At 52.1% G+C, this 19,982-nt stretch overlaps 7 protein-coding genes across 7 annotated transcripts; 4 read left to right on the top strand and 3 right to left on the bottom strand.

Moving 5' to 3' along the window:
* Positions 1-123: 123 nt before the first annotated feature.
* M431DRAFT_124439 (hypothetical protein) lies at positions 124-4,222 on the bottom strand. Its single transcript, XM_024912219.1, has 2 exons — positions 4,102-4,222; positions 124-4,032 (listed from the first exon to the last, which is right to left on the bottom strand). The coding sequence occupies exons 1-2, from the start codon at positions 4,174-4,176 to the stop codon at positions 334-336; spliced, it is 3,774 nt and encodes a 1,257-aa protein (XP_024770206.1). The 5' UTR covers positions 4,177-4,222; the 3' UTR covers positions 124-333.
* A 304-nt stretch (positions 4,223-4,526) lies between these two features.
* On the top strand, positions 4,527-5,284 carry M431DRAFT_95161 (hypothetical protein; the record flags this gene model as incomplete). The annotated part of the gene is made up of 3 exons (XM_024924669.1): positions 4,527-4,595; positions 4,692-5,102; positions 5,159-5,284. The coding sequence occupies 3 exons, from the start codon at positions 4,527-4,529 to the stop codon at positions 5,282-5,284; spliced, it is 606 nt and encodes a 201-aa protein (XP_024770205.1).
* A 361-nt stretch (positions 5,285-5,645) lies between these two features.
* M431DRAFT_95597 (hypothetical protein) lies at positions 5,646-7,648 on the bottom strand (the record flags this gene model as incomplete). Its single annotated transcript, XM_024924720.1, has 3 exons — positions 5,646-7,056; positions 7,110-7,539; positions 7,600-7,648. 3 exons carry the CDS (start codon positions 7,646-7,648, stop codon positions 5,646-5,648), a joined length of 1,890 nt encoding a protein of 629 aa, XP_024770204.1.
* Positions 7,649-8,103: 455 nt separating this feature from the next.
* M431DRAFT_499349 (hypothetical protein) lies at positions 8,104-8,657 on the top strand (the record flags this gene model as incomplete). Its single annotated transcript, XM_024917791.1, has 3 exons — positions 8,104-8,314; positions 8,379-8,438; positions 8,491-8,657. The coding sequence occupies 3 exons, from the start codon at positions 8,104-8,106 to the stop codon at positions 8,655-8,657; spliced, it is 438 nt and encodes a 145-aa protein (XP_024770203.1).
* A 1,002-nt stretch (positions 8,658-9,659) lies between these two features.
* M431DRAFT_95276 (hypothetical protein) lies at positions 9,660-11,880 on the top strand (the record flags this gene model as incomplete). The annotated part of the gene is made up of 2 exons (XM_024924685.1): positions 9,660-10,202; positions 10,234-11,880. 2 exons carry the CDS (start codon positions 9,660-9,662, stop codon positions 11,878-11,880), a joined length of 2,190 nt encoding a protein of 729 aa, XP_024770202.1.
* Positions 11,881-13,153: 1,273 nt separating this feature from the next.
* Positions 13,154-14,982, top strand: M431DRAFT_499347 (hypothetical protein; the record flags this gene model as incomplete). Its single annotated transcript, XM_024917790.1, has 2 exons — positions 13,154-13,762; positions 13,879-14,982. The coding sequence occupies 2 exons, from the start codon at positions 13,154-13,156 to the stop codon at positions 14,980-14,982; spliced, it is 1,713 nt and encodes a 570-aa protein (XP_024770201.1).
* Positions 14,983-16,290: 1,308 nt separating this feature from the next.
* Positions 16,291-17,592, bottom strand: M431DRAFT_95082 (hypothetical protein; the record flags this gene model as incomplete). The annotated part of the gene is made up of 2 exons (XM_024924655.1): positions 16,291-17,062; positions 17,258-17,592. 2 exons carry the CDS (start codon positions 17,590-17,592, stop codon positions 16,291-16,293), a joined length of 1,107 nt encoding a protein of 368 aa, XP_024770200.1.
* Between the last annotated feature and the right edge of the window lie 2,390 nt (positions 17,593-19,982).

Here is a 19,982-nt window from a genome sequence, read left to right as displayed (position 1 = left end):
GGTGTGAAATTGAAGGGTGAATCGAGTGTTGAGTTTATCGTGCTTAGAAATTGAACATGTCGATTGTGATTGTGCCTCTTTTTGTCAAAGACATAGCAAGGACGCATGAGCAGATAGTAAGTAGAACAAGTAAATATGTATTTATTTCGAGAACAACAAAAAACTAATAGTTAACCACGCAACCCACATTTCGCTCACATGTAAAGTGAGTCCAGCAGCTCTCTTCTTTTTATGACCCGTGGGTATCCATAAGATGCATACAAAGGCTATTCTCACCCAATCATGCCGTCATTTCTTTCATGCAAGAACGCTTCTCTCCTTAAGAACCCCCCTTTAGTTCCGGCCTCTTCTCTGCCCCTTGCCCACTCCCGAGCCCGGACCGTGTCTCTTCTCGGTGCCCAGACCCCTCCGACCAGCAGCAATGCCGCCCTTTCCGCTCCTAGGGCCGCCGAAAGAGCCGCCACGGCCTCCTCGGCCTCCATGCATCGGGCCGCCTCTTCCACGGCCTCCTCTGCCACCGCGATCCCGGCCGGGGCTGATGCTGTTCTTGACGGCCACGGCATCGTCCTCGTCCATCTCGTCGCCGTCATCGCCGTCCTTGGAGCGCTTGTTGGAGAACTTGAGTCTGCCGCCGCGACCGCGCTTGGCAGCGTCGCGGCCCTTGATGGCGGCGACGTAGGCGCCCACGCCCGAGTTCTCGGCGCCGCCGGCCTGGTCGACGTCCATGGCGCCCTCATCATCGCTGTCCTTGCCGAGGATGAGCTTGCCGTCGAGATCGGTCTTGGCTTTTGTCTTTGTGGGCTTGCGGAGCTTAACGGGCTTGGTGGATGATATTCTAGCGAGGGCCTTCTTGTCGAGAAGGTCGAGGGGCTCGTCGTCGTCTTCGACAATGTATGTCTTGCCGCCCTTCTGGGCCTTCTTCTTGGGTCTTTGTGCGCCCTCGTCGTCTGATCCCTCAGATTCGTCCGAGTCGCTGCTATACAGAGCGCGGTCGTATTCGTTCTCATACTGTCGCTTGCCGTCGTCCTCTTCGTCGTCTTCACTAGCGTCGTCGTCGTGGGCACCCTTGGCAGCATCCTTCTTTCTCTTTGCCCTCTCCTTGGTCTTGCGGATGTTGGCGAGCAACTTCCTGTCGGATTCGGGGCAGCTCTTGTTGATGGCGTCGAAGCCGAAGCGGCGGACCATGCGCTCCAAGATGTGCTTTACCTTGGCCTTGAAGTGGCCCTTGTGTTCGTTGCTCCAGATAATCAGGTTAGGAACGAGGGTGTCCAGTCGTGGCATCATCAGCTCAACTGGTAGGCTGATGACACAGACCTTGACGAAGCCAAGGCAGCTCTTGACAATTTCTCGGTTATTTGAAGTCAAGAAGAGATCCATCGTTTGCACCAGGTCAGACAGAGTCTGGTCGCTGAGAGATGATCGGAACTCGTAGAGGAGGCGGCTGATGGCGGTGACTGACGCAGAAATCATGTGGGGGGTGCTTCCGGCAAGACCAGCGCTCACCATGGTGAAGAACTCTTCGATATTGGCAGTGGCAGCTGGGGCATCGCTTGGCATGTGAGGCACCTTGCTGTTGTCGATGACAGCACCGTTGGCAGCCGCCATCTTGTGTCCCATCTGAACCAGGAGGTCGTATGCGCTTTCACGGGCTCGTTCGTTGTTCTCCTTGCAGCAGATGACAATCTCGCTCAGAACAGACGGGATGAAGTGAAGGCAGTTGTCGGGGACAAAGGGCAACAATGCAGTAATAGCAGCGATTCTCTCGCGTCTAGCCGGAGCAGAGACCTTCTCCGAGCTGGAGAGGATCAGGGTCTGCAGCTCAGCATTTCGCTCCTGCAAAGCGGCCTTACCAAGCTCGGAAGTGGCCAGTCGTGGTATCAGCTTGTACGCCTTCTTCTGCAGCTGAGGCTCCTCCTCCTTGTTGATAATTACAGAAGCAATCTCAAACAAAGTAGCGAAGCTCTCTCGTGGGAGATATGCCGAAATGGTAATGACAAGATCCATGAGGGTCTGTGCAGTGGACGGCATGTGATCCTTTGACTTTTGTCCCTGAGCGGGCTTTTCAGCGGCCGGTGCATTCTGGAGTTCCCCAGCAAGCATCTTGCTGACACGGTCGAACGTGTCCATAAGCTCCTGGTTTGGCGTGATGCTGAGGAAAGCATTTACAGTCTGCAGAATGGGGCCTCGGCTCTGGGGCAAAGTCTGGGTATACACGTTAAAGAGAACAGCAAGCATGTTACCAGCAAACTGGCCCAGATACGCCAAGTTCTTCCGAGCGGCATCCTTGGTTACCCGGCTCTGTAGGAGGAGATCCTCTTCCTCCTCCTCGATGTTTGCAATGGCTTGATTGGATTCAATCAAAGTCCTCAAACCTCTGCAGATATCCAGTCTCAAGTCGACTTGCTTGTAGAGAAGGTTGGCCAAAATTTCAGCCATAGCTTGGTCGAAAGATTCCATCAGGTCGAGCGGCAGGTCGCAGTAACCCGGCAGAGTAGACCAGATTTGCTGCACCAGCGTCTCGTAGATTTTGATCTCCATAGTCTTTTCAGCTTCCCCATGATCCAAGACCTTCTGGAACATGACTTCACTCAAAGGCACCATCTCGCTCTTGAAATGAGCCAGATTTGTGTTGCTAATGTAGTCTCGCAGGATCGGGAACAGCCATGCTCTTCCGTTCTGACCCTTTACAGGCTTGATGATGTTCAATGGGAGAATGGACAGAACCGCCTCAGGGCCCATAGCTCGAATAGCCTGGCCCAGGACCTCGTCCGCCTCCTTCTTGTTCCGGAAAGACGGGTTTTCGCGGATCTCTCCGATGGTTCGTGTGACGTTGAGCATAATTGGGTTTGCCCTCCATCTCAGAGTGGTGAAAATAGCCTCCAGGACATTGAAAGTCTGCAACCAAGCGGCTTGGTATTGAACACTGAGGAGAGACTCGGCCGCCTTAGCAATTTTATCCAGGACTTTCTCATCGTATATTGACGGCTCAAGAATAACCTGTGGCGGAATGCAGTTGGCCATGAATGAGACCAAACACTCGGAGGCCGAGATTCTAATGTTTTCGGAATCAGACTGAAGGAACTGCGCCACCATATTGAAAAGATCGGGAAGGTTTTGGAAGGTCTCGTCAGCTTCAACCTGTGCAGACACATCGTAGCCTCGGGAAAGGATCGCAAGCCACGGGGGGACAAGTTGGGTATCGTTCGCAGCTGGTCGCAGCTCTGAAATAATCTCCATCAGGCGAGGCAGCTTTGCTGAAGTGAGTTCGTCTGTCATTCCCTCAAAGATCAACTCGAAAATCTCAAAAGCGGCCATGGTCATGTACTCGTTGCCCGTCTTGGCAATGTTTAGGAGGAGTTCACAAAGAGACTCGATTTTGGTGCTTGGCCAGCCACCGCTTGCAGATGCAACTGTCTTAATCAACTGAAGTGCGTGGATCAATGCCGGATCGTGTGTCGTGCTGGGCGCCTTCTTGCCCTTTCGTGCCTGGACAGCCTGGGCTGCAAGATCCTCCAAATTCTTCAGCGCAGTGTGGGCGCACATGTCCGCGGCTGGGTGGTCCGTAGAGGGGCTTGGCGGGGGGTTCTTGAGAACTTTCTTGAGCGCATCTTGAGATCGTCTTCGAACCTTGGGCCTCTGATCCAAAGCAAGGTTCAGCAGTCCGGCAACGGCACGCCTTGGTCCAATCTGGGTAACAGACAGTTCCCATGAAGCGGCATCCTGGGCCAGGAGGAGAGATTCTAGGCAGCCAATTGAAGTCCTAAGAAGAATTGGCTCCGCATCTTGCGACAACAAAACCGGCGCGAGCAGCGTAAGGATCTGGGTGAACTTGGATCGAAGCAGAGGCTGCGGTGCGAACGGGGTGACTACGTCGAGAAGATAGACCACCGGAGTGGCCAATTCGATGTTAATATTTCCATTGTTCTCCGCCTGCTGAAGAAGCGCGAGAAGGGCGGCAAAATATCCAGTAGAAGTGGGAGCTGTGTTCTGCTCCTTCAAAGTTGATTCGACCGCCTGCAACACAACGACAGTCTAAGCGCACACAAAAAAGTTAGCCAGTGCAAACCGTACATCAATCTCTGAATACACAAGAATGCTCACCTTTTTCTGACTCTGAAGTCCCGGGGACTTGATCTTGTCCAGCTTCTCAGCCAGAGTCGGAGTTGGAGCCGCCATCTTGTCGTAGATATCGTCCAAAACCTCTTGAGTGAGAGAAAGCGTCCGCTTTGCCCGCTGCAAAATTCGAGGCAAGCAAAGCGCACAGCACAAAAAATTCCTTATCGTAATCCCCGCCAGTCGATAACGATAACGATAAGTTGCGCCAGACAGGTGGAGTGTGGCTGAGCAGCGTATGCCAATATCCAATATTTGACATCGTTGTATCCGAGCTGTCGACGTACCTGCGGCCCCTCCAAGCCTCACCCAAGCTCCAGCGGTAGTAATTGGTCGTCAGCTTTCTGGGGGATCCAGCTTCGCAAGTTCGATTCCGATCCGGCCACTGAACTGCGCAGCTTCGGCGAGGAACCATGACTTTCCTCATACTTGTGATTGGGGACCTGCACATCCCGGACAGGGCGCTGGACATTCCCGCCAAGGTACGCCGAGCAAGAAAGAGTCCCCAGCGGCTTTACCCTGGAGCTTGGGTGTTGTCACCGTTTGCTAACTTGCGATGTTGCGTTCCGCCCCTCTAGTTCAAGAAGCTGCTTGCGCCCGGCAAGATTGGCCAGACTCTATGTCTCGGTAACCTCACCGACAAGCACACCTACGAGTATCTACGGTCCCTGTCGCCGGACCTCAAGATCGTCAAGGGCCGCACCGATGTCGAAGCCACGTCTCTCCCCTTGACGCAGGTCGTCACCCACGGAGGCATCCGAATTGGCTTCTTGGAAGGCTTCACGCTTGTTTCCAACGAGCCCGACCTGCTTCTAGCTGAAGCCAACAGACTGGACGTCGATGTCCTATGCTGGGGCGGCACTCACCGTTTCGATGCCTTCGAGTACATGGACAAGTTCTTCGTGAACCCGGGCAGCGCGACGGGAGCCTTCTTGACCGGAGCAAGCCTGGATGCGGAGCCTACGTCTCCAAGCTTTTGCCTGATGGATGTGAGATCTTCTATATACTCTATACTTCTCAGCAATGATACTGACCCTTATGACAGGTCCAAGGCATTTCACTGACTCTCTACGTTTACCAACTAAAGACGGATGAAAAGGGAAATGAGAATGTGGCGGTAGAGAAGGTTACTTATACAAAGCCCGTGGAGCCATCTACGGGTTCATCATGACACGCCTGACTTAATTGGAGAGAGAGAAGATGCTCAGCTAATAGAAACCATTGTAATTGCCGACGGCAGAGGTAGAGAAGGAGTCAATACCCGGGCCAACCCAATTATATATAACAACTTTGGTGCTTGTCGGTGTACAGGTCCACCATTACTTTCAAAGAACCAGAAAAAGCATAAAGATAAATTCAAATATCATTCAATAATTTCCGTCGCTTGGTATCTCGCGCATGAAACAAGATTCAAGTTCGCCTAACAATGCATCCCAAATTGACAGTCGTGAGTGCCCACAGTAACGCCCAAACACATCCTTGCTCGAAACTCCTTGTACTTTCCCCCTCTGCTCTTATAGGCTTCAGGGCCGTCATACCATCATACTCCTCCGTCTAGAGTTAATCCTCTCTCTTGTTGATAACTTGTCGTCTTTATAGTCATCATCGGGATTGATTGTAGAATGCCTTGATGTAGTGGTCCGTCTCCGACCCCGTTTCTTTGGTTCCTTGACTACTTCCTTCTCAGCCGGAGGCGACTCGCTCGTAAACTCATACACATCGGCCTCTGCCAAACCGCTACTATCAAGGTTGATACTAGTATCTCTTGATCCCTCGGATGACTCTGCGTCCTTCAAAGCATCGTTGACAATTCCCAAGCCTTTTGATGCTATGCTCGAGGAACGCTTGCGGCGTTCCGTAACGACGCTACTTAGAAGGACGTCTGTAGCTAAATGTTTTGCCGCCAGAGGGCTCGACGGATTATCTTCAATATCGGTTACTGCCATCTCTCGTTTACTCTTTGTCGATTCAGGCAGAGCGGATTCGTAGTTGCTGACCCGTCGAGCGTATTTCCCTTCTCCAGTTACGGCGTCAAATAGCTCTTTAGTTGGTCGTCGCATCTTGCCCTTCAGGTTAGGCTCAGTATAACTGATAGTCGTCCGATTCCGCCTACTAGGCCGTGATGTCTCTCCGTTGGACGAGATGTGAGAAGGAGGAGGCGTGTCTCCTCGTGATCCCTCAGGCGATACGTCCACCGCCAGAGAGCCAGGCGAGAACAATGCTGATTCTCGGATGGGTGCTGCCAAGTCAACTGTTGCACCCGAGGATCCTTGAGGTTCAATCGTAAAGATAGGCAGGGCTTCTGCTTCAGTGGGTAATGGGTTCTTCGCTTTTTGTTTTTGTCGATCAAATGCCGCCCTCGATTTTGCTGCATTGAGTTTGGCTGTCGCTATCTCATCAACCACCGATGGCTTTGACTTGGAAATTTTCCTCGGGGATTGAATATCGTCGTTAGTGCTCTTGACTGCCAGCGGTCTTCGAACGTTTTCTGAGAGCTCCAGTTGCGAGGTTTTTCTCATCTTAACGAAACCCCTCCCCGACCTTCCTTCTGTCTTGTCGACTAATATCTTGCCAATACTCTTCTCGTTCGTTCCCTTCTGAGGTTGATTGTTCTCGTTGTCGTCTTGAGCTCCGAATTTCCGTTTTGACCCGGCCTTAACGGGTAGAGTTGGTGCAGCATCCGCAGTATTCTTGGGCTTATTGACCCGGTCACGCTTTTGCGCTATCTGCTCCTCGCCATCGTCTACTTGGTCAGATTTTGACGATGCTAGTGTAATTGGGGGCTCCAGGCCCTTTGTCTTCTTTGAGCTTTCAACAGGCATTGATCTAGTTGGTGAATCGATCTTGACAGGGTCTTCCTCAATGTATTTAGACATTGGTGGAGGGCCCAGTTCAGGCGATTCGATATCAGCTTCTGACCTGAGAGCCAGAATTTGTTCATGACTATAGATTTGTTAGCATGTCATTTTATCCACTGCGAAGTTGAGGTTACCTACTTCATGGATCTCCGGGAATTGCTCCTGTTTTCGCTGATGACGCCAAGTTCTTCAACATCTTTTGCAATTTCGCGTAGCCGCCTCTGAGATGGACTAGGCCGACTCGCGCTGAAGCCCAATGGGTTCTTTGATCTTCGCTTAATCATGGGCGAATGCCTCTTGGCGGGCGGCTCGAGGCCCAATTCTGCAATAAGAGAGCCCCATTCTGTAAGTTGCGACTCTAATTTGGCCTTGATGGCCATCGCGTGATCTGCTATCCTTCGCGACTCGCTGTCGTCGACTTGTTTTTCCAGCTCCAGGATGCGGCTGCGCAGCTCGAGATTTTCCGACAGCATACATGCGCACTCATTTTCCAGTTCGCGGATTCGAAGGGCTCGGATGTTGTTTGTCTTTGCGAGTTCTCTATTCTGGCGAAGCATCTTCTTGCGAACTGAATGGCACGTTGTTAGCACGCGCGACAAATCAGAAGTTGATACCCGAGATCACATACGCGTTTCTAGGGTCTCTGTCGGCACCGGGATTTCGTTGAGCCTAGCCATGGCTCCTCAGGAGACACGCGTGTCTGCCGCGCAAATGGTTATGGAGAAGAGTTTAACAGCCAGTGATGGTTATTGGGGTATCAAAAGCGGTTGAGAAGTCGGTCTGGAAAGTGCTTTGGGCGGGATAATTTTGGTTGTGTCATTATTTACTCCGCGACCTGTTTGGGCATAGCGCAAATTTTTATCTCTACACTAGCAAACCGTTTGTACACAAAAGCTTCTGGTTGCTAGGGTGAAGACCACGTGAATCAAGCTTCGGGACTAGACCCCGCCAGATCTTAGAAAGAAACTCAATACAATTGCTTGGTCTACATATCCGAAGCCGGTGAAGCTTGAGTTCAAGCCCGTTGATGCATTTTCTGTTAATGACAGCTACACTTGTCTGCTAATCCGATGATTATTGTTTAATACTGAGACAGATAATTCTTCACACACAAATACATCCATCGCCCAAAATGTCGTATCCTACCAGGTCATTTTCATCGCATGTGCGCGCATCAAGTTCAACCGCTTCAGCTCCACAGTCACCGGCATTGTTGGCTCGAATCGAAGAGAAAAAAGCAGAGCTTGAGAATCTTAAGGAGCTGAGAGACTTGAGCGCGACAGTGGCAACTCAGATGGAGGCCTTGGAGCAGAAGCTCACCACCTTGTCAGATGGAACTGAGGGTAAGACAAGCTTGTGTTGAATTGTGCTTATGGAGATGAGAATTGGAACTGACAAGACGGGCAGTGATTGCTGCTGTAGTTGGTAACTGGCATAATGTGCTTCGTGCCATCAGCATGGCTTCATGTAGGTCCAGTATCACTACTCTAGTCATGTCCGGCTCTTAACCATAACATAGCAAAACTGGCAAAAACAGCAGCTGGGCCTGCCACAGAAGAGGCATCAACATCCGCGGTGCAACTGCCACAAACTCTAGTACGAATTCCCACGGAGCATGCACCGACATTACAGGCGCAAGCCGAAGCAGTAGAAGCGGCAGCCGACGAGTCCATGACGGACGCGTAAGCTGGGATGGGCAAGAATGATGGTAGTAATTAACAGCATCGGATCGACTACTACTACTATTATGCGAATGATTTTTTGAGAAGTCGCCTCGAGCTTGTTGGAATCGACTGGCTACCTCATCATGGGGTTATACGAGGCAAGGGACATCGCCACAGGGGTCAGCGCACATGCTCTTGGATGCATTGCATGCTGCAACAGACTCCGGTACTTTGCAGCAAACCTTTCCTTTGATGTCATGGTCTCCCGGCATGTCAAGATTATGCCCTAGAAGATGCTCCTCTTTCCATCCCGGAAAGATGGAGTTGCAGATCGAAAACCTTCGATGGGAGGCATCCTCAGCCATCGTCGATTTTATCGGCAGCCTCCCACCCTTATCGCCGGTACCTTGCCGCGCCACCGATACTAATCCGAGACGCGTTGCCTCGGCCCTGGTCGCGATGTCGCTTGCCACTGCAACACAGGCGACTTGAAAGGGGAGTCGATAAAAATGGCGACCTGGGACAAGGGAAATGACGATGGGCCAGCAAGGTTGAAAGCAATCACTGTGGACCTTGGCGCAGCAGAGCGGAAGGTGGAAGGAGATCGGATTCATTTCATTTCGGCTCCACCACTTGGCAACCTGTCTCACCCGCAATCAACATTGAGTCCAAAATAGCTTCCTACGGCAGAGCTGATTTACCCCAGAGGTTATTTGCCTATCCTACTATACCCAAACCAGCATCATCACAGCAATCTTGGTTCATTTCACCAGCTACTAGTTGAAATAGAAGACTTCGCGAACATATTGGTTTCGGCCCCGCTTGAGCGCCCACGGCCGCCCGAGTCCGGCCTGTCCGCGAAATTAGACTACGGTTTTGGTTCTGTCCGCGAAGGATACGGAGTCGTAGTAATTAATTTCTATCGTATCTGATAGAAACCCCCTGCGTGCGAAGTTTCCAGTCCAATCACGCCCTCGGCACGCTTTGCAGGCGCCATCTACTGCTCCCGAGAGCTGCTGCGACAATGGCCCGGCGCGGCATCGCGAAGTCGTCGTCGGCAGAGGATGTTGGCTTTGGCGCTGTGCAAAAAGGGGGCACTTGTGATGTCCGCTTTGGAGCCGACATCTTTCAGCGACCCGCGAGACCGGGCAGCTCTCGTGACGTTTACGAAAAACTGCCGACTCATCATACGCCAAAGCAAATAACGTCGTCGAAGCGGAATTTAGCGGGTGATAGCGTCGTCCAGGATCCCTGTCCAGGTCAACATCACAGCCAGGGTCATCGGCCATCGGATGTTGCTATTACCAGAGACCTGAAGAAACATGTCATAGCAACCTCTCCTTCGGCTCTCCGTCGAGCAGCCAGACAATCCTCACCCCAATTTCGTCGCCGGCCAGCCGTTGTTTCAGAGACTTTTCAGCCTCTCGATTCTTTGCGAGAAGCGTCTACTCTGGACATCAACAAGCACAATTATGAGAACACGGGGTCATCCTCCACTCGTGCATCTCAAGGTGTGTTGGCATACGGTCACAATCATCTACTCTCTCATTTTCCTTGCTTGCACCCAGTCATTGACATACTTTGCGCTTCTCCTAGAGCGATTCGCTGAAGTATACGACATACTAAGAGATACAATTGGCGAACGCACCATCTGGGAGCAGGTCAAGAGACACTCGGCAGGCCAGTTTGAATGGCTGTTGACCCATCTGCCGTCCCCGAATTCTAGCATTCACGACAGTTCCTCTGAAGAGTACGCATCTGAGCACGGAGCTGACGGCAAAGTTTACGTCTGCAATCTAGTGCTGCAGAAGAAGCGGGAGCCACATAGCGACAGCGAGTGCCCGCTCAATTCATATTATCTACTGGCGACGCCACTGCAATACAGCGCCAACTGGACCGTGGAAATGGAGGATCCTCGGATCGCCGGTGATGACGATTCCGTCACCTGGATGGACCATAGCCGTCCAGTAACGCCGCCAATGAAGGTTCCCGAGATTGTTCTCGCCGTTGAGAATGCGGTTTCGCCAGCGTTTACTGCGGTGAGCGACAGGAGCTTTGGCGACAGCTCGTCACGAGCCACCTCATTCTCGCTACCGCGGATTGAGGACTCGCTGGAGGAGCTGGATCGGCTCGAGGACCAGTTGGAGGCAGTGAACGCGTTTACGCAGTCTCAACAACTGGCTCTGGTAACCAGACCATCACCAAAGGTTTCGTCTTATTCAACACCAGAAGACGCAATGAGAGCATTCAAAAGATCGACGGTATCTGGTGCACCGGCCACAGTTCGCTCTAAACCTCCTGAAAAGGCCATCGCAACACCGCGTCGATCTGCGTCTCTAACTGTTCGGGAGAAGAGCCCTGAAGAGCCAGTCAAGGGATCCTCGAGTCGTCGGTCCGGCCTTGGTGTATTCATGTCTAAAGCCGGGAACACCCTGGCAACTGTGGCCAAGTCTTCTGTTCGCTCATCGAAAACGCCTACAATTCCCAGTTTTGAGTTGCCGGGCAAGGCCGTCGCTCGACGCTTGAAGGAAGTTCGCGAAACCCGCGAGGCACATCATGCGGCGGCTCTCAAGGCACTAGAGGCCCCCCCAAAGCCGAGAAGCAACAAGACTTTGCCCAAGCCTACCTTTGAGCTGCCTGGAGATACCATTTCGCGGCGCAAGAGGGAGGAAAGCGAGGCTAAGCTGCGGGCCCAGGAAGAAGAGCAGCGGAAGAGACGCGAATTCAAGGCACGACCTGCTCGGCCAAACTCTACGCCTAGCACGCTTCCCCGTGACACCGTAGCAAGTCGAGCTCGTCAGGCCAAGATTCAGGAGGAAAACGCGGAGAGGCAGGCGGCCTTGTCTCACAAGGTCAAGCGACTGTCGCTGGGTCTTGTGCGCGATGAGCCTATGACGCCCACCCCGAGTAAGGCGGAAAAGCAGCGTGGACGTGGTTCCATGATTGCGGTCGCAGAGTCTATCAACCGGTCGATACTTGCATCAGTGGTCACCGCCACCAAGAGTAAGAATCCGCTATCCATTGAAAACATGATGACCCGGTTCCGGTCTAAGAGCAAAGAGATTCTGGGGCACGATTCTGCAAGCATCATGGAGAAGAAGAGTCACGAGAAGAGTGACAGACCGATGACTGCCAAGGCTGCTCGAGACGAGGCTGCTGAGCGCTCTAGAATAGCGAGTCGGGAGTGGGCAGAGAGGAAGCGTCGTAAGGAGGCGGCGTCTCTGAAGCAAATCACGGGGCAATGAGGGTGCGGTATCTCTAGAGTTTAGGCACTGTTTGTCTACTCTTTCTTTTGTTCATTTTCTTTTCTATCATACCCGTGTTCTTGAGGTTCTCTTTAAGGGGGGCTGCTCTGACTGAGCAGCATCAGGCGCACAACAGATATATCAAGGAGGGGAGTTACAACGCGGGTGGCGAGTATATCAATACCGCCATTGTTTCAACTGTACAAATAGGGACGGGACTGGAGTTTTTAAGGGCTTGCGAGTTTTTGGTGTCGCAAATTTGTCGACGCTTTGGGATACAAAGACTTTTGCGGTTTTGGGAGCAATCCCACGGTTGCAGCCGCGAGGCGTGCAACGCTTTAGCTATGATACACTGTAGCTGCTTGAGCTTTCTACTAGGATAGAGGACGGGGCTGACAATTGGGCAGCCAGTAATTGGGCGGCTGATTCGCAGAAAGGTGGATGAGGCTAAAGGGATCTGCCGGCTGTGCTGTGCAGGCTGGATGCATTACGGCTAAGAGAGGAGAGACTCTGCAGTAGAGCTGGGAGAAAGAGAAGTCTAAGGACGGCCAAGGTTAGATTAAGACTGCTAGTATTGATATTAGACTATTAGTATTAGCATTAGCAGTAGAAGCAACAATGCAAATCTTTGAGCTGTCACCTGTCATTTGATGTCATGTCATCAGTCACCATTCCCTTCTAGCCAGATTCGAGCGAGTGTCAAGTTTAGTCTGCCAAATGCAGCAATGACGTCTATTGGCTCCGTGAGTTTTTGGTGTTCACTTTTATTGATAACATAAGGCTAGGGACTGCATCGTTACATCCTCGCTTGGCTGCCAATTTTTCATTGCTAGCTTTTTTCATTGAGTCATCTTTTAACGAGTGCTTTGAAGTCTTTACGCCTCTTGTTTCTTTCGCTGGGACTGCTGCACGCACTCTGTATTAATACCTGGAGCGGAACAAGGTACAGGTGCCCGACCTGTTTGTATATCTCGGTTTTGTTTATGCCTTGGCACAACAGCTGCGATGAGCTGCTGAGAGAAGACAAAAAAATCTTCAACTTCAAAAAATCTTGGCGACAGCACCAGAATATTCATCCCGACACATTCTAGCCGCTCATCATTGCTGTCGTCTTTTTTCTTCTTCTCTCTTTTACTCTCTCCAATATATATCCATCTCATCTCCGCCGTCGTCGCCTTGATATCCAGCCAGCGTCATCATCTCGATATCCTCACTTCAAATCACCCCACGTCATAACCCCCAGATCCTGAACTGACTGACTCGCTTCCCAACCATGGAGGCTCCAACCGTCGCCGTCAACGGCTGCACCATCGTCGGCGTCTTCCAGCCCGCATCAGCCAAGTACCCAAAAGCGCTGGACATTTTCCACGGCATCCCGTTCGCCAGCGCCCAGCGCTTCCGGGCCGCCGTGGCGATGCCCCCGTCCGAGGCTTCAGGCGTCATCGATGCCTCGCGCCCTGCGCCCTCACAGCCGATCCCCATGGCGCAGCACGCCACGGCAGAAAATCCGTTGACGCTCAACGTGTTCCGGCCGTCGGTGTCGGCGTCGGCGTCGGAGTACGTGGTTGGGCCTGAGAGCGAGGGCGTGAGGGATCTGCCCGTGGTGGTTTACGTTCATGGAGGGGCCTTCAACTTTGGGTTCCCGCTGGAGAGGGATCTGGCGTCGTTTGTGGCCTGGGGGGCGAGCCAGGTGCTGGTTGTGAGCGTTTCGTATCGGCTGGGGGCGCTGGGGTTCTTGGCTGGTGCGCCGGAGACGCAGGAGCTGAATTTGGGGCTGAGGGACCAGAGGCTGGCGGTTGAGTGGGTGAAGGAGTGGATTGGCGAGTTTGGGGGGGATGCTGGTGATATCACGCTCTTGGGGACAAGTGCTGGGGCGCATTCGGTGAGTTTTTTTTGAAATTTCTCATCTCTTGGTGGAATATCTTATCACTAGATGAAGATGAAGATGACGATGATGCACCACCGAACGGCAGATTTTACTGACATTTCACCTCTCAGGTTGGTCATCACTTGCTCAACCCCTCTCCTCTCCCCTTTCGTAAGGCCATCCTCGAGTCCGGATCTCCAACTGCACGCTCTGTGCTTTCTCCTTCACATCCTCGCAACGTAGGCCATCTAAACGAGTGCAGCATGTACGCCAACAACAGGCCTCTCGACATCCTCCCCATCGACTCTCTCATCGAAGCCTCATTCACCGTCTACGCCATGCACCACACGCCCGTGACTTGGCCCTTCCAGCCCGTCATTGACGGTCCTGGAGGTGCCATCCCAGACTTGCCCCTGAACCTGTGGCGCCAGCTCGTCGAGTCGGGTCGTGCCAAGGACATTTCCGTCATCACCGGCTTCTGCTCTCATGAGGGCACGACTTTTGCTCCGCAGCATGCCTCCACCAGCGCCGAATTCCGCTCCTTTTTCCAGAAACTCATTCCTTCTTTTTCAGCAGACGACCTTGACGCTCTCGAGCTGCTGTACCCTGATCCCCTCATCCACCCAGATTCCCCCTATCTTCAGCCCCCCGGCATAGGAGGTCCTCAGAAACGCCCGTACGGAGCGCAGTTCCGCCGCATCCACGAAGCTTACGGCCATTACGCATATATTTGCCCTGTTCTTCATACCGCACACACTTTATCTCGAGCTGGAGCCCGTGTATATCTTTATGAATACGCTGCTCTTTCATCACCATTCAAGGCAGCTTCTCACGGTGACCAGCCTCCCGCCGTAACTCACGACCTAAACATCCTCGAGTCAACTCCAGGTCTCATAGCCGTCGCCAAGGAGATGAATCACCGCTGGGTCTCCTTCTGCTCCTCACCCTCTGGTACACTCAACCAAGACGACCAAGAGGAAGCTTGGCCCCTGTTTCAGAGTCCCCTCGGAGACGATAGCTCCGCTACGTCTTTCTCCGGAGCAGGAATCGGGGAGCTTCTCGTCTTTGGAGAAGGCAATGACGAAGCTGCGGGAGGAAGAAATCAAGGCACGCCGGTCAAGACGAGGAGACTTACAGACAGGGAGCTGGAGCAGTGCCGCTTTTGGTGGGACCGCATGGAGTTGAGTCAGGGGATGGGTGAGCGAGGCACTGCGTCGGCTTGGCTGAAGGCGTAAATTAGGGGGGACGGTTAAGGATGGAAAGAAAAAGAAAAGAAAAGAAAAGAAAAGAAAAGACAAATAAATTAAACAGGCAAAACAAGGAAACAAAAGAAATCTTTCAGGCGTTTTGGTGTAGACGGAAACCAGCTGATACGAAATAATAGCACGTAAATATGGTAGGGGGCTTTGTAGATATATTCACACTCCCAAAGAAACAAGATAGGTGCCTGGTTGGCATCAGTAGTGGTAAAAATTTGAGTTGTGTGTCCGTATGTATAAACACCAAAACACGAACCCAAGACAAAGTCATAAAATCTCACATCTTTAAAGAAGAAAATGTGAAGAAAAGTAAGTGTATATATGTATATATTAGACTCGCAACTTTGTACCATGTGATACCATTTCCTCCATAAAAACATCCCAGCATCTATATACCCAACTTCTTTTGTTTTAAAAGAATTCTCCGCATGACCAAAAACATTTATCCAAGACACGACAAAAAGGGTCCAAATCGAGGCAGGGGATTGGCCACGACGACGAAAAGACAGGCATCATCAACCCCATACGAAATCAGTAGACGAGTACAAAACATCTAGTTGATAAGATCCATGGTATGAATACGTCTGAGGAGGTGTGGAAGACATTAAAGGCACCGAATGGCTGGAATAATGGAGGTATAGTAGAATCAAGCCAACCGTAGCAGCAACAGCACTGGCAGCAGTAAAATCGACTCGCTACGCCCGCAGATGTAGATGCATATAGTGTTTGTATGTACAAGTGCGTCTCCCCCCCTTTTTTTCTTTTCTCGTCGTTGTGTTTGTCATGAATGATACATGCTAAATAAGTAAAAAGCATGTGTCATTCTATTTTCCACCCCCACCAACATTGATTCGTCTCCTTTTGTTGCCTCCTCTTGAACAAGCAGATCCCTCCTCTTTCTTTTATTCTACTACCTCTCATCTTGCCCATATTAAATCAATTCTCATTCCCGTAAACCAAGAACAAGCATCAACATATTCGACTTGTACCGTGCTGTGCCGCGTTGTAAATAAAAGCGAGTGTATGTGAGTGAAGCGAGCGTAAATTGACGAAGAAAAAAACCAAGGGGGAAGAAAAAAAATCCAAAAGCCAAATTTCGTCGTATGCAAATCAGTATTAAACAAAGTGATGGGGGGAAATAAAAATCCTAAAAACGCCTCTCATGTTCCTTCAGCGTCCTCCCAACCCCTGAAACGGGCCAAGACGCCTGGCTGAACGGGGGGTATCTATCTTTCGAGCGCAACGAGCGTTAAAAACATCCAAAGTCTCACAGACGGGTGGCGCTTAGAAGTTCTGGGAAATGCCAGCGCTCTGCTGAGGGAAGTGACCAGGACTTTCAACGCGCGTGCTACGCCGAGCGGGATTGTCGCGGATAATGGGCGGAGCTGGCATCTCGTTGGCACCACCGTAGGGGGTGTCATAGGGAGTCTGGCTATATTGATCGTAGTAACCGGCGCCAGTGCTGTAGGCCATGCCTGCGCCCGCGTCAGAGCCGTCTGATCGGCCGGTTGCGCTGTATGAAGAAGACGCATTAGAAGCTCCTCGTCGAACATCGCCACGGTTGTTTGCCGCTGACGGTCCCATGGCGCCAAGAATCTCTCCCTCAGGACCATCAATCAATGCCGCGTCAGACATGTTGCCGCCACGAGTAGGCGAAATGTCGGAATAACCGTTGGTGGCACCAGAAATCGTGGTCGAAGCTTTTCGGCCTGTTGAGCCGCCAAGAGTGGTTGATCCCCAGCCACGGTAGCCAACAGATCCCTCTTCCCGCATCTCATACGCGTCTCCTCCAGTCATGCCAACTACAGGAATGGTGGGATCGGCATTGGGGTTGTAGGCATAGTCCTCGACCTCCTTTCTTCGCTCGGCCTCGGCCACCCGGCGCGCACGACGTTTCTTCCACAGGAAAAGTCCAATGACGGCCAGGATGGCAATGGCGACAATGGGAACGACGACGCCAATGGCTACCTTGGCCTTTGAGTCGAGACCGCCGCTGCTATCCTTGCCAGCAATACCATTCGGAGTTGCCGTCGAAGTCGACGAGGTAGTGGTGCCACTGGCTGGGGTGTTGGTAGCCGACCGAGTGCGTGTTACAACCACCTGTTCAGTCGAAGGAGCGCTCCCCGAAACAGTAGTTGTTTCCTCAGTTGTCGTTGACGATGTAGGGGGAGGAGTAGTAGATGTAGGGGGCGCGGTTGTAGAGTCGCTGCTGCTGCTGCTGGTGGTATGCTCTGGGGTCGTAGAAGTAGACGATGAGCTCGAAGTAGATGACGACGATGAGCTTGACGTAGATGAAGGCGGTTCCGTAGAAGTCGGTGGCTCTGTCGATGACGATGAAGTCGGCGGCGGTGGTGGTGTAGTGCTACTCGATGGAGGCTCAGATGGCGGAGCTGTCGAGGACGGGGGGTTGTCTGGAGTAGACGATGAAGGTGTCGATGAAGGAGGAGGTGGTGGTGCTGTTGATGATGGCGGCGGCTCTGGAGTTGAGCTCGGTGGTGGAGTTGGAGTTGAAGAAGGAGGCGCTGCGGCGTCCGAATGCTCGGGCGGCGACGAATTTTGCGGCGGATTAGATGTGTTGGTAGACATGGTGACGGCGCCGGTGTGGACAGTCGTAAACTTGGATCGACTGTGTTGAGATGCAATGTTAGAATGAAGGTCCAAGGCGCTTAGCCGACTAGAAAAGAGCCGGGCGAAACGAAGCGCAATGCGAAGCAACAAATAGCGTGTATTCCCTCCAACCGCCGGAGTCGACGACTCAAGCTAGAGCAGATAAGCCATCCAGATGATGGTCGTGCAATGGCACCAGGCCGAACGCAGTGGCTACGCACGAAGCCGACGAGAACTCAGCCGCGTCTGACGCCTCGCATGATGACCGTAGCCGTCGGGAAGCACGACAGAGGATGAAGAAGCACAAGATCGATTGAGCTCGAAACGGCTTGCAAAGGGAGGCCAGAGGCAAGACAAACAGGAACCGCAAACGTACCTTGTTTTCAGTCCAACGTTCCAGAGACAATCCGAAGAACGTGCGCGTGGAACGAATCAGCCAATTCGGACGATGAAGGGAGCGAGCGCCAGTCGCAAAAATAGGCTGATCTTTTGATTCGTTTGTAAAAAAATAGAAAGAGAGAAAAAAGAAGAGATACGAGCCGCAACGGTTGGATTCGGCGACAGGCCCACGAACGTCTGACGGCACCTTAGCCTTGGCTTAGCTCCCCGGGCTCGTACAAGCAGCGAAAAGCACAGCGAATGGACGCAAGCAGAATCTGCGAGGAGGGTGGGCCGTGGGGCGTGTACGAGGTTTTGAACGATGGAAGAAAAAAAAAAGAGGAGGCGGATGGGCAGAGAGCGCGAGGAGAGAGGCGCTTAGGAATGTCAATCTGGGCGGACAGGGAACCAAACCAGATCAGCTGTCAAACCCAATGCAGTGAAAAACGCGTACCGGGTCGATGAGGGAAAAGGAAAAAGGGAACAGGACGAAAAAAACTCGTTAGGGGGGGTTGAGTGAGCGATACGAAGGAAAAGGCCGAGAAGAGCTACAAAGTTCTGACGCACCCGCACCCGAGCGACGATAGCAGCACGAAAAGGAACACCGGACGGGTGCGTTGGGGGGAGCCACTGTGCACTGTGACAGACACTGTGCGGCTGCTCGTAATCTGTCTTGCACCGCCACGTGTGTCCTGCGCTAGCGCCACTGTACCGGATGGCCGTTCCTGCAGTCTCGACTCTGTGGTTGCCCCCTCTTGCTGTGCTGGATGGATTACTCCGTGGTCCTTTTCTGGCTTGATTTTGCTTTTTTCTTTTTTTTTTGCCGGGGAATCGGGGCTTGATCCCCGAGCGGCTAGTGTCCAGTGTCTTGCTTGTCCCCTGGGTACGTGTACCGAGCTCTTGTTCTCAACACGTACATCAAATATTGACAATCATCAACATTGAACCTTCAAGGTGCCAGGGACCAACACGCAGCTACAGGCACTATCAACATTCGACAACAAATGGCTGAACATTGACCCCCAATCTCAATCGCCGCTCCCAGCTGACTGTCGCTGACACTGACCCAATGGGCTCAAGGTTTCTGTTTTAGTGGTTGGCGCGACCACTAATTTCGCCTAAGTCGAACCTCCAAGGTGGATGATGCGTGTCATATGCAAAGTGCATCACATTTCTCGGAGGCGCAAGGGCTTTGTTTTGTCCCGACAAACCACACACCACACACAATTGGTACAAAGGAGCAGTTGTTTGCGTCAAATCTATAAGTAAACAAACCGATGATGATGCCCTCTATTTTTGCAAGCCATTCATTACACACAACTTGCGGCTTAAACAGTCACACCAGATAACCGTCGACGCCAAATCCTTGGCGCCTATACTGAACAGACAAAAAAAAAAACAAGGGAGCCCGAGATTTGCACTGCCCGTCTCACACTCCGTCTCCGAGGCCTCACTGCCACAAAAGCATGGTCCGTGAGGAAGCTTACTAAAGTGCCCAACTGACTGAACAACCCGGTTATTATTAGCCCATCCCCTGGAACACCAAAAAAGGGCGCGCGCTTTGTCAGTCACATTGTTCTCTCTCAATGATTCAGCTTCTCACTCGATAGGCGGGGAACATAAGAGATAAAAACAGACACAGACGCTACTATCAACTTCGTGCCTTAGTGTCAAGACTGCTGCAGTACAAAGTATACGAGTAGATACGACGTACATGCACGGATTCGAGCACCTGATCCAAAATACTCAAGCACATTCCATGGATGTTATCACGCCAATCAATGGAGTGCTCCACAGGAGCAGTCAGTCATTTAGAGCCCGGATGATGATCTCCTTATCCTACGCCGAGATGGCACGTGATACCGACTTCACTTCCTCGAACCGCCCTTGTGGATGATAAGAGAGAACGATGAGTTGACAACTAGTATTAGAAAATAAGACATTGCATATCAAACACTCCACACAGCACGCACAATTGACTACTATCGGGG

Source organism: Trichoderma harzianum (genome assembly GCF_003025095.1).
Source record: "Trichoderma harzianum CBS 226.95 unplaced genomic scaffold M431scaffold_14, whole genome shotgun sequence".
NCBI lineage: Eukaryota > Fungi > Ascomycota > Sordariomycetes > Hypocreales > Hypocreaceae > Trichoderma > Trichoderma harzianum.
The sequence above is the reverse complement of the archived record's forward strand: the minus strand, read 5'-3'. Positions and strand labels throughout refer to the sequence as shown.

Bases quoted from the DNA above. Each gene is read 5' to 3' on its own strand.
- M431DRAFT_124439 (XM_024912219.1), bottom strand. From the start codon at position 4,176: ATGGCGGCTCCAACTCCGACTCTGGCTGAGAAGCTGGACAAGATCAAG. The intron at 4,033-4,101 runs GTGAGCATTCTT...GTGTGCGCTTAG, and splicing joins GACTTCAGAGTCAGAAAAAG to ACTGTCGTTGTGTTGCAGGC.